The 13,595-nt window shown below is 39.3% G+C and overlaps 1 protein-coding gene and 1 pseudogene across 4 annotated transcripts in view; both read right to left on the bottom strand.

Annotated features, from left to right (window-relative positions):
- CHN1 (chimerin 1) overlaps positions 1–13,595 on the bottom strand; it is a 201,750-nt gene that overhangs the window by 34,539 nt on the left and 153,616 nt on the right. For all 4 annotated transcript variants that reach the window (XM_053215303.1, XM_027055454.2, XM_015086457.3 and 1 more), the window contains one exon: positions 12,688–12,765. In XM_053215303.1, coding sequence (XP_053071278.1) covers positions 12,688–12,765 — 78 coding nt within the window. The remainder of the gene's footprint in view (positions 1–12,687; positions 12,766–13,595) is intronic.
- LOC128312177 (40S ribosomal protein S6-like) lies at positions 1,520–5,965 on the bottom strand (annotated as a pseudogene).

Here is a 13,595-nt window from a genome sequence, read left to right on the forward strand (position 1 = left end):
ATCTCACAATTCATGGGTTCAAGCCCCGTATTGGGCTCTGTGCTGACAGCTCAGAACCTGGAGCCTGCTTCAGATTATGTGACTCCCTCTCTCTCTGCCCCTCCCCAGCTCGCACTCTCTTTTTTTCTCAAAAATAAATAAACATTAAAAAATTGTTTAAGAAAGTATTCTTCCTTATATAAAAATATTCTTTCTGCCCTTCATTGTGGGTATTTTCTTTTGGTTCACTATTTTTTTCTTCTTTGATGCCTAATATGCATTAATACCATCCAATGTGTTTTTCATTTCAGACATTACATATACATATATATATATATATATATATATATGTGTGTGTGTGTGTATGTATGTATAAATGTGTGTATATATATATATATATTTTTTTTCTTTTTTAAAGTAATTTCTACACCCAATGTGGGGCTTGAACTCACAATCCCGAGATCAAGAGTAGCATGCTTCATGGACTGAACCAGCCGGGTGCTCCCATTTCAGATACATTTTTAATCTCTAGCTTCAATTTCTTTCCTCACTGCTGCCTCTAGTCTATTGCTAATTCAGTCATGCTACTAAGATGATAATGCTTTGAGGACTTTTAAACAATGTCTCATGCATTATCATGTTTTTCTACTCGTACTGCAGGACAAAACTCTTCTCAGCCCTGAGTGCATTTCAGAAATTGTTCAGCCTATTGATTTCTGGTTTTGTTTTTAAATGTTCTCCTCCTTTCACACATATGTAGATAAGTACTTGCACTAAGAGTCGAGAAGATCCCAATGCAGATCCCTAGAGCCCTTATGTATAGCTCTGTAATTCCAGGTACAGTGCCCCCCAAATTTCAGCTGCTTTTTTGCCTCACCAAACTCCAATCTCTGTGTCTTCCACTTAGCTAGGCCACTGGGCTCTCTTTAGATTCTCTCCCCAGGTGTTTGGCCAAGAAACTGCCTCCAAACAATAAATGAAAACAACCTTATGACCCCTCTTGCTGAGTTCCTTTTTTCAGGTATCACAGTACTGCACTACCTATTCAATAATCTGACTGTTGTCTTAGATGTTTTTTTCTGGTTAGTTGTTTAAGATGGGAAGGCAAATCTAATTTCTCCATGGTGGCCAAAAGTGGAAGTTCAGATTATATACTTAATTTCTAAAACTGATCTTTCATGTGAGCTTGAACCTGGGACTTCTCTGGGCTTCAGTTTCTGCATGTGCAAAATTAACTTTATCAGTAACTCTCAATGTCCCTCATAGAAGCTCAACTTCTTCAGGAGTCTTTTGTCATCATGCTCTAAGAACAGGCCTCTCCCAGCAATGTGTTACACGGACACCGTGGTATTCAGTAGGTTGTGTACTAGGATTGTGGAATTAGTGACCTCATTCTGTAATTTAATGTTGATGTTGGCATTTCTTATTTTTTTAGCTACACAGAATAAATGTCTTCTCTTTGGATACCAGTTCTCAACCCATATGAATAGTATGGAACTGACCCCAGTTCCAGGAGAGAGTATGTGACCTGGATCTAAGCCAGTCAACACATTCTATTCTCCTGCCCAGAGTTACTGGTTCAGAGATAAGCATATAAGAGAATTGGGCCAATGTCTGCCAGGCCCGGACTTTTTTGTTCAGTCTCATTGTGAGCTGACTAGAGTCTGAGAATATTTAGAGCTGGAGCTTCCGCAGGCCATCGTGTCACAAGTGGGAGATTGCAAATGAATACAGAGCTGGGAGGCAGGGTTCTGGTGCCATTTTAAGCCCCTAAGTCAAAGGATACCAACCACCACCAGACTTTTCCTACTATAAAGGAAATAAAGCCAATTAATCCCCTTTCATTGGGCCTTAACAAGCATAAGAGTTGGGCTTTCTGACACTTGCCACAGAAAGTCTCCAACTGTTCCATCAAATGGTAAATGTCAATCATGGGTTGCAAATAGGTTTTTAAAAAGACACTAATTGTGGAGTAATGAGCTATACTGGCAACCATCAAAACAAAATCTCATGCTTCCTAGAGATGGACCTTTTTTTTTAGGAACAAGGGCACTATGCAAGCATGTCAGGCAGAGTCGTAAGCAGTGGTCTGGGTGTGGCACATATAAGGGCTGGGGCTCTAAACAGAGGGAGTTCTATAAGAGAAAGGAGTGAACTTAACATTTTAGGCCTGATTTGGGCAAATCCATTTGCACAGCTAGCCGAAACGGGTCATTTCTAATACAACAGACTGTAGGATATCACCTAATATGACAAGAATCCCTGGACACCCATGACCTTAAAATAAATACATTTTTTGGTGTTAATTTTTATGTCTGCATAGCACTTAAAAAAATTCACCAACTCTATTTTTCATCCCTTTATGTTCATCCCCCAACATAAAAATATTTTTTAAATGAGCACTTGATGATGTTTCAGTGTAATACCACTGGGCTATTTTTCCTTTCCTTTCTAGCTTTCCTATTTTGCACCCAGAAGAATCTTAAGATAATTAAAGAAGAGGGGTTAAGAAGCCTAAAACAAAACAAAACACTACCAGCATGATGTTTGTTGGAAAAATAATTTGTAGTGGTTTCTCAGATACCAGTAGTACTAATAAAATATTTATGAAAGAAAAATCAATATTTTCATGTATTCACTTAAAATAATCTTTCCTAGACTTCTCTTCCACTTATGCATGTATCTCTTCTCTCTGTCCTTTGGTCTCTTTGATGAAGACAATGATATTTTTGTGTTATGTACTAGTTACATAAGAATACTGAATGCTGCCTAATCATGACAGTAAGTGTGCTGAGTACAGATAGTTACTGAGTAAGATGTTATGACCTGTGCATATTCTCCAGACATCTGCTTTGACCATCTTATTAAAGCCATGGTAACCTTCACTCCCAAGGAAGACTTTCCTCTGAGGAACGTTGACATAGGGGGTCACAAAGAAGACGAAGTACGACTGTATAATTTGCTAATTAAACAAGGTTTAAAAATTAGAGACATAAAATATTACATCTGTGTCCTACTGGATTATAAAATAAACAGAATAGGGGTGCCAGGGTGGCTCAGTCGGTTGGGTGTCCGACTTTGGCTCAGGTCATGATCTCGTGGTTTAAGAGTTTGAGCCCCGTGTCGGGCTCCAGGCTGTCAGCTTTGGATTCTGTGTCTCCCTCTCTCTCTGCCCCTACCCACTCACGCTCTGTCTCTCTCTTTCAGATATAAATAAACATTAAAAAATTTAAAAATAAAATAAGCGAAATACAAGTAAGACTCAATCCTCAATTAAATGGAAGGGGAGAAGGGAAGTATGATACAAGTTACTGCAAAAAGTTGCCTTTAACATACCATTGTGACTCAGACGTGGGAAAAACTGATCCTTGAAAGTAAGATTATTATGTGGACACAAAAAGCATTACCAGAATTTTGGCAGAGGTGACGTCATCATTATCGTCATTATTATTATTGTGTGTTCTTCCTATGGGTTTATATCCTTTTATTGTTATTGCAATGAGAGTCACATGCTGGGCTGATTCTCTGCTTTGAGATAAATTTTAGAGATGCCAATTTTTTTTTAATTGAAAAATAACTGACATACAGTGTTCTTTAGTTTTAGGTATACAACCTAGTGATCCAGTATGTATATATATTACAAAATGGCCACCACAATATGTCTAGGTGCTGTCTGCCACTATATAAAATTGTGACGATATTACTTTCTAGATTTCTTATGCTGCACCCTTCGTTTCCTTGTCTTATTTATTTTATAACTGGAAAGCCATACCTCTTAACTACCTTTATTTTGTTCATCTCCTCACCCCTCTACCCTGTAGCAGTCATCAGTTTATTCTCTGTATCTATGAGTTTCAGTTCTGTTTGTTCATTTGTTTTGACTTATTTTTTTGATGTCTGATCTTATGTGTTACTTTTAGAAAATCTCATTTTTGATGGGTCTCAGACTTAGAGGAAGAAGCTCTGAGGACAGCCCCCATCTCTGGGAAATCTGTTCCTGGCATTTTTCTTTCTGGCTTCCTTCATTCTCTTGACCAAAGGTTTAGCATATTCTGCAGCCCCTTCCTTATTTTTTTTAGCGTGCTGTTTCTTTGGACTTCAGAGCAATATGTTGACTTTTGCATTGGAGGACACACGGAGTAACAAAGCACCGAATCTTGGGTGCTTTGGTCCTAGGTTTCTTATCTTCTTTGTTTAGCGGATTTCTCACAACATACTGGCGGACATCATCTTTTTTAGGGAGACTGACAAATCTGTCGATTCTGCTAGCTCTTTTGGGCCCCAGGCGACGAGGCACAGTAGTATCCCTGAATCCAGGAATATCTTTCTCTCTCTCTTTTTTTTTTTTTTTTTAACAATGATCAAGCTGAAAACACTGAGCTTGGCATCCACAAGGCAACCCCCAACAGATCGGCACCTTCTTTCCCCAGTCCTCCTTGGTCTGTAGCAGGCACGTCCCTTACCCAGCAACAGGCAGACATGGCCATGGATCAAGACACCCTGCTTCATGGGGAAGGCTTCTCATTGCCACCACTGATCTGGACCATGTAACCCTTCCATTGTTCACTCAGAGCATCAGAAGCAACTTCCGTGGCTGTTCGCTTCTCATAAAATGTTTGAAGTTTGCGTTCATCGTCTACTTCAATGAGTTTCTGGCAGCCCGTAACTGGGAAAGAGCTGTTCAGCTTCACCCTAAAGCAGGCTACTGCTGCCGAAGTGCCATGAAAAAGAGCTATTTTGATTTGAGCTTCCACGTATAATGAAATCGTATAGTATATGTTTCTCTGCCTTGACGGACTTCCTTCCTGTGACTGATGTAGTATAATAATTAATTCATTAATTAACCTCTAGATCTATCCATGTTGTTGCCAATGGCAAGATTTCATTTTTTTATGGCTAATGTTTTATTTTACACACACACACACACACACACACACTCCACCCCACATCTTCTTTAGCCATTCGTCTACTGATAACACATAACACATTTAGGCTGCCTCTATATCTTTGCTATTGTAAATAATGCTGCAATGAACTTAGGGGGGAATATGTATTTCTGAATTCGTGTTTTAATTTTCTTTGGATAAACACCTAGAAGCAGAAATACTTTATTGGAAGGTAGTTCCGTTTTTAATCTTTTGAGGAAACCCTGACTTTTTCCCCAAAGTGGTCGCAACAATTTACATTGCCACCAACAGTGCATGAGGGTTCGTTTTTCTCCACATGCTCACCAACACTTGTTATTTTTTCTTACTGATTCTAGCCTTTCTGACAGGCGTGAGGTGATACCTCATCTCACTGTGGTTCTGATTCGCATAGAGATAGCAAATTTCTAAAACATTAAATCAGTAGGATGGACAAAAACACTGGAAATAGTACAGTGTCAGATGTAGTTTGTTGGTGGATCTCACATTAGGATATTAGTTGGGAATATGAATCCGAACTGGTTTTGGGAGGCAGCCAGGCTCTCTCTTAAGATGTTTAAAAGTGACAACCCTACATTTTAATTTCAAGGCTGGCTTGAAGTTCCTTTTTTTAATTGCTTTTTAATTACATTAAAAAAAACCAGTGCACTTAGTTCCACCAACAGTCTCCTTGTGAGAAAGACAAACTTCAAATCTCTCTCCAAATTTTAAAGCAGCATAATCAAAAACAGACAATTGGGACCACATCTAATGATAAATCTAATGCACTGCAAAGGAAACAATCAACAAAGTGAAAAGGCAACCTATTGCTGGATCATAAGGTGGTTTTGTTTTTGTTTTGGGGGGAACCTCCATACTGTTTTTCGTAATGGCTACGCCAATTTACATTCATAAACCATGTACAAGGGTTCTTTCTCCACAGCCTCACCAACACTGGCCATGTTTTGTCTTTTTGATAATAGCCACTCTAACAGGTGTGAGCTGACATCTCACTGTGGTTTTGATTTGCATTTCCCTGATGGTTCATGATGTTGAGCATCTTCCACATACCTGTTGGCCATCTGTGTACCTTTTGAGAAATAACTATTCAGGTCCTTTGCCTGTTTTTAACTAGGGCTGCTCTTTGCTATTGAGTTGTAGGAGTTCCTTATATATTTTGGATACTAACCTCTTATCAGGTGTATGGTTTGCAAATATTTTCTCCTATTCCATGTGTGCATTTTCACCACGTTAATTATTTCCTTTGCTGTGCAGAAGCTTTTTTTTATTTTTTATTTTTTGGGTAGACACATTGTGTTTTATTCATTCAATGACATACTATTTAGCAACGAACATGAATAAACAATTGACAGAACAATATGGGTGAAATCTCATAAACATAATGTCCAACAAAAGACACAAGGACGTACACATTGTATGATTCTGTTTACACAAAAGTCAAAAACAGGCAAAACTGATACGTGGTATTAGAAGGGGTACTTTTGAGGGAAGGGAGAAGAAGTGGCCAGGGCAGGAGGATGAACTTCCAGAGTCCTGGATGTACTACTGCAGAAGCTTTTTAGTTTAATACAATCCCACTTGTGTATTTTTGTTGCCTGTGCTTTCAGTGTCCTATCTGAAAAATCACTGCCCACACCAATGTCAAGAAGCTTCTTTCCTACATTTTCTACTAGTAGTAGTTTTATGGTTTCAGGTCTCATATTTAAGTCTTTAATCCATTTTGAGTTGACTGTTGTATATGGTGTGAAATAAGGAACCAATTATTTATTTTTGCATATAGACATCCAGTTTTTCCAGCATCATTTATTGAAGAGACTATCCTATCCTTATTTAGTGTGCTTGGCACCCTTGTTGAAGATAAGTTGCCTGAAGACACATGGATTTATTTCTGGGCTTTCTGCTCTATTTCATTGGTCTGTATGTCTGTTTTTATGCCAGTACCATACTGTTTTGATTACTGTAGCTTTGTAATATATTTTGAAATCAGAAAATACTGATGCCTCAAGCTTTCTTCTTGCTCAAGATTGCTTTGGTCTTTTGTGGTTCCATGTGAATCTTAGGATTTTTTCTATTTCTGGAAAGAATGCCATTGGGATTATGACAGGAATTGCACTGGCTCTGAAGATCACTTTGGGTAGTGTGGACATTTTAGCAATATTAATTCTTCCAGTATATAAAAGATTAACATTTTAAATTCCCTAGCCTCATAAAATGGCTATGGAGAGTATAAGCAACGATGTGCAAAACTTGCGAAACGTTTCTTTTTGGATTATTTCGTGGCAGTAAGTAACCTTCCCCATGACCTTTTGCTCTGGCCTTGTACTTAAGGCGTCATACCCAGCTCCTCAGCCAGCGTTACAAACTGTAAGAAAGATCCATGGGGCCGAGGCTGAGGAGGTTACAATGCTGGGGGCAATGTAGAAGCCTGGAAACGCATGAGTCTTTGCGGTCCTCACCACCGTTAGGGACAGAAATAAAAAGCAGAGTAGTATGTGTTATTTTTGGCTTCTGTAGCATCTGATAAGTACTGTACCAAATAACAACTGAAACCGTGCCTACAGGGATCTTATCAATGGTCTTGTCCAACCTCCCACTTTCCTCCACGACTGCCCTAAGGAGACAGAGCCCTTGCTCTGCACTGAGCTTTGTTATTTTTATCTTCTCTTGCAAGTGACCCACATTAAGAACTGGGAATTTGTCTGTGTGGATTTACAGATACATGTATTTGTATAACCTAGAAATATGTATATATATGTATGTGTGTATATATGTATATAAAATTCAATTCAGTATTCTATTTGGAGGAAAACACTTATTCCTTTAAAATGTCTGTCTGCTCCTCCTGTAGGTATGACATGGAGTGTCTATGATGTTTAACAGTGAGACATTCCAGGCTGCTTTTTACATCAGTCACACTGCATTTAATTTCTTTTATAAGGCTTTTATGACTCAAAACGATATTCAAATTTTTGACCACTTAAAACGTGAACACAGATTCTCCAAATATAAGACCGCATGATGATATCAGGAGTTTTCCTGCATTTAAACAACTCACACGAATCTCACTGAAAGATCGTAACCATACAGGTCTATAAAATCGTATAAGACGCATTTTTACGTTGAAATGTCCTGCTGCCTAAGAAGTGATTTCAAAGTAACAGCAGTCACCACCACCACCCACCACAACAGTCCCTCTTGTCATACTGTGTGCCCATTTAGTCCTTCAGCAGATGTTTCTGCTAAAGAAATGGGGCTGGCGGTGGTGCGACTGCTGGTGGGGATAATACAACGGTGGCCACAGTCCCTGACTGTACAGCGGACTGTTAATATAACTGGTTTAAAAAACTATCCCTCCATGGGTGCCAGGGTGGCTCTGGTGGAGCATCCGACTCTTGATCTCAGCGCAGGTTGCGATCTCGCAGTTCCAGGGGTCGAGCCCCACGACAGGCTCTGCCCTGACAGTGTGGGGTCTGCTTGGGATTCTCTCTCTCCCTCTCAAAATAAATAAACATTTAAAAAATAGATTCCTTCAAATATAGGTTATTTTAATTCTTTTTAGAAATCAACATATTAAAATTCTGTCCTCATATGGGCCTTAATTATGGGCCTTAGTAAAGCTTTAACAGTGGAAAACAAAGTAATTATATTAATAAATCTAATGATCTCCATATATTTAATCAAGAGAATTTTAAAGATTTTTGCTTTTATTTTTAAGTAATTTCTATATCCACCATGGGGCTCGAGCTCACAACTCCGAGGTCAAGGGTCACACGCTCCACCGACTGAGCCAGCCAGGTGCCCAAAGAGAATTTCAGAGCTGTAAAAGACCTTCTAGATCATGTAGTTTAACCCCATGTTTCATACTAACTCTATTTTTATTTGCTGGTTCATTTTGCATCTATTCTCAACGGGTATCAAATGAAGACCACAGGGCTTGGACCTGTGTCCTTCAGAGGGAAGGAGAGACCACTTCCAGCAGGAGAGCTGGCCATTTCGATCCTTCAGTTTGTCAAACAGCAGAATGTCTGGTCTGTGTGCCAGGACTGGAGGTCTTCGATCAGTAATTTTATTAAATATTGTAAGGTGCATGCTATAGTCTTATTTAATTATAGTATCAGTTCACATTTCAGGATTCATCGCCTGCATACTATCCCGGCAACATTCAATCCATTGATATGTCACATCTTTCATTTATATGCAGAATGCAAGTTATCTGAGACTCTAAAGTGAACCAGTCGCCACTTGAAGACTACCTTGAAAAAAAGGACTAAACTCCTATTTTAAAGTGTCCTCTCACTATAATCCTTAATGTTCTTTTCTTTTAATTATTTCATTTGCCCAAGTAGCCAGGTGTCTGTGGTTGTTTGCATCCTATGGAAGCTTTATTTTAGAGAGCTATTTGGATTATACCAAACGAAACACCAAATAGTTAAATTTGGAGGGAGGAAGAGGCATACAGAGGATTTCACTGTACTCGTTGGTGCATGAACATGCAACTGCTCTTACATAACATCTAACTCTGCCTGGGAGCGAAGAGAGAAGCAAGAGCTTTCTTTAGCCCCACAGTCATGCTAGGGTTCTCAATTGTATCATGACCTCCGTACCTGGGCAAGAAAAAGTCCTGGTATGGATTCAGAAAAAATGCCCACTTAGGGGTCAGTTGTAATAACAAAAACAGGAGCTACCGTGTACCTCACGCATACCAGAAATTCAATTTTTCCGAAGTGGAAGCAGCAGTGGTTTCAAGAGAAAGCGGTGTGCCCAAGGTCATACAAATGATCAGCTCCTGAGGGTCAGGGCTGGGTCTCAGTTATCACTGTGTCCAGAGAGCCTCAGATGGAGGATGTAAGGATGTAGTCACGGCTGGTGGAGTGCCTGTGTTTTACTTTTAATGTCAGAGAATGTTTTGTTGAGTTTTGAGTTTTGAGTTTGCTCAAGAAATTAACACTTGTTTGTTTCATCTCTCTGTCCCTCTTTCTCGTGTGAGGATAGGGGCAGTTCTTAAAATGAGAGGTTTATCCAGGAAAGGGTTAAAATTATTTTCGTCCTATGTTGACAAGTTATAAAGTAATCAGTTTTAAAGGATGTGGTACATTTATTTTTTAAATGGTGACCTCTCTGTGAGAGACAACTATGTTACTCGTGATTGATTCTTCATCAAATCCTTACAAATAACAATAGAAAAAATTTAAAAGGCCATGTTACATAACAGTAAATGGGAAGTCTTCCTGCTTTGTTTCACTTTTTTCTATTAAAAAAACAAACTCAAAAAAACAAAACACCTGTCTGGAGTTGGGCCCGGTTGATTTTTTTTTTTTTTTTTTTTTTTTGATATCTCACCTCGGTGAGTTTCACCAAAGGGATAAGGCATTCTTGGCTTCACCTTCTGAAATGAGATTTGGCAGCTGGTCAACGCCACAGAGCAATGTTATATAAGCAGGCAGTTCAAGAAGCAAAAAAAGAAAAGCACATTGAAATGAGGCTTTGGAGAGTGGGCTTGTGGTCAGCAGAATCCACTTTTACCAACACAGAAAACAGTCAATGGCAAGGCGGTGTGAACGACTATCGCCATATGAATGCTCAGAGTTCTTCCCATTATAAATGTCTGCACTGCACAGACTTACATATCACAAGCGGTGACCTTCTAAGTGAACATCTGTGTGGGAGAGAAGCGCTCCTGCCACAGAGTCCGAATTCTTTCAGGGCTGTTCTTGGAAGTCAAGTATGACTACCCCTCCCACCTTTCTTTTCTCTTTTTTATAATGCCACCCCACAGAAACATTTTTTAAAGAACAAAGAGTAATTTCAACGGAAAGCATCAAATTGTGAGACTTCTGACCTTATTAGCAACTATAAAAAATATGTAACACAACTTCACCAGTGTGAACTCTTTCCTGAGCATAACTTAAAAAAAAAAAAAAAAAAGCCCACTTGATTTTAATTTTTCAGCTCTGGTGAAGGAAGCAGACTTCTTTTTAATGTGCCTTCTCCTCCTCCACCCCCCACCCCCCCCCCCCAACACAGTTTGGGTAACAAGCTAAGGGTCACAACTGGTCCCAGAGCCAGCACTTTCTGGCTGCTCAAAATGTGCTCATTAAAGCCATGTATCAAATTAAAATTGAGAAATTACTGGAAGATAAAAACCGAACAGAGCGAGAATGTGCTTGTTTATGCAAATCCCTGAACAGACTTACTATTTGCTTTTAATCAATGAACTTGACTTAGCACTAAAATGGCTTAATAGGTCAATCTGTTCCTGCTGAACACACCAGAGGGGGCATCTTTGGAGACACATTTTAAAATCTCAGCCATTTCTGAACAGTATGCATAGTTTCTTGCTTAGGAACTTCAATGGCTATTTTTACCTAACGTGCACACAACTTGATATCTGCAAAAGAATTTACTTGGGGTCATGCTCTTCATAAAAACCCTGTAAGACCAGTTTGTCTGTTGTGCAAGAAGCAGCCGAGGCCTACTAACTTGCATGTACTGTTTAGGTTCATAAATGGAAGCTATGGTTGAGACTAGATACACATACTGAATGGTCTCAATTTCATTTAAAATCAAAGATACTAGTTGAAAGGTAAGTTCCCTAAGAATCTGTTTAAAGAGGGAGAAGAAAATGCTATTTGGTTTACCCTGAAATAGTAGCAGTCTTTATACAACCCAAACATTTTAGAATTTACCCTTTATCCTCAAATGGTCTGAAGATCAAAAGAATCTATTCCTCACTAAAAAAGTAGAGCATATTGGGGGCTTGGTATGTAGCATCCGAGTAAAATGCTAGCGTTAAAAATCAGGATGAATTGCAAATCTGAAATGAAATTTTCTACAGAGCCTGGTACCTTCCGAATGAATACATCTGCTGAATAAATGAGTAAATGGAAGATCAGGGTTTCTCAGCCTATCACCTTTCGAAACCGTATACCCTCTTGTATTAAAACGAGTGACATTCTGTCTACACTGGAAACAGAAAACTTCATCGTAAAGTTGTGTAACTACTGTGAAGTTACTGTAGCATTGCTGGTGCGTCCACCCATGGAGTGTCGCTGGCTGTTCTCGTGCACAGCCTCACACTAGATTTTCCCAGCCAGGCTGCAAACGACTGAAGTTCAAGGCCTTCCATCATGCTACACACGCAGGCAACTTGAATCAACACACATACCGGCTTGACGAAAGAGGACTATAGTTAGTAAAACACATTAACACAATAATTGAAAACACATACAAGGGGAAAGCAGTACTCAAACAGTAAAGAGAAGCTGCTTGTACGAGCAGTGACAGCCCGATGGTGGCCACCCTCCTCTGCTCGTGGTCAGTGCATTAACAGAGGAGAAAAGACAGAAACCGTGGGAAATGCAGACCATCTGCTCCATCCAGATGCAAAAACACACGCCTCTTACAGCCAAAGCTTTTCACCAGAACCTGACGGAGATCAGATCTAATCCTCTCATGAAATATCCGACAAAGGTAGTTAGACAGATTTGCATCATAAAAATAGTGCCAAAATCATTACTGAGTGAGACCTTTTAAATGTCAGTCAAGACTTTACCATTAACAGAATACTAAATCAGCATTAGAGAAAATGGAGTTGGATTCTATTAGCTTTAGTCAGCTATTCCTTAAATAAAATCATGCTTAAAACATCTTCATTCCTTAAATAGTAAGAATATTTTAGTCCAGTCGTCCTAGTTTGGAAAAGACATCAAAAGCTATTCCTTTAATATTCAAGTAATGTGCATTTCCTTTCTTCTAAGAAAAGGTTAAAAACAAACAGTCTTACCTTGAAATTGTGAACCTTTTCATATTTTGGAATTTGCTCGTTTTCTTTCAGAGTTGCTCTTCTAACAAGTGATGTCAACTGCGAATAAGCAAAGAGTTTCAGAGGTTGCCAGATTGTCACAGACGACTTTTGAGAACCCAGTTTCATTCCCAAGGCTGCTATCAATAAATCTTGCTGACGGCCCTCTTGTTTTGATTTGTGAGCTGCAGCCCTATTAGTTTTCCTACCCGACCAAGACTCTTTGGATGGCATTTTGGAATTCGCAGGAAAGCAATAAAACCTGTATTGATCTATGTCTGTCGATGAACTCTATTCAGCTAACAAATGAGCATTCTGCCAGCCAGCACAGAACCCTAACCTACAGAGAGCTGCAGAGAAACATCGCGGAGAGGTGGAGGAGGATGATGAAGCACTTCTTAAAAAGAGGTCGACTAACCAGAAAAATTCTTCTTTCTTCCTTTTTTTTTTTTTTTAAAGGGCTCTATATTTAAGCTTCTGAAAACTTAAGAGTCTGAACAGAAATAAAGAGTCGATGCTAACATACAAAGCATTCAGCATCTCTCTGTCCCTTTTTAAAAGCCATGCAATTTTGACAAATGATACATTTCTAAAAGCTTTCTTCTCTAATCACTACATTACTGTCCATTCTGAATGAAAGATGCCTACATACTGCCTGTAGTCAGCTTCGAGCAACAGACACCCTGTGAAGCCCCTAGCAGGGAGGGTGGGGAGGGAAGGGATTTGACAAGGAAGGCTGGATTAGACTGGTCACCGTAAGAAAGGAGATAACCAATGAAAATCAAGCAACAGTATTTAAGTGCTGTATTCCTCAACTCTGTCTCTTTTCCTCCCTCCTCTCATGTAAGATTTCTTGCTGGCTCAAGGCAGGAAAAAAAAAAATCAGTGGG

The sequence above is a fragment of the Acinonyx jubatus genome, chromosome C1 (assembly GCF_027475565.1).
Source record: "Acinonyx jubatus isolate Ajub_Pintada_27869175 chromosome C1, VMU_Ajub_asm_v1.0, whole genome shotgun sequence".
Taxonomy (NCBI): Eukaryota; Metazoa; Chordata; class Mammalia; order Carnivora; family Felidae; genus Acinonyx; species Acinonyx jubatus.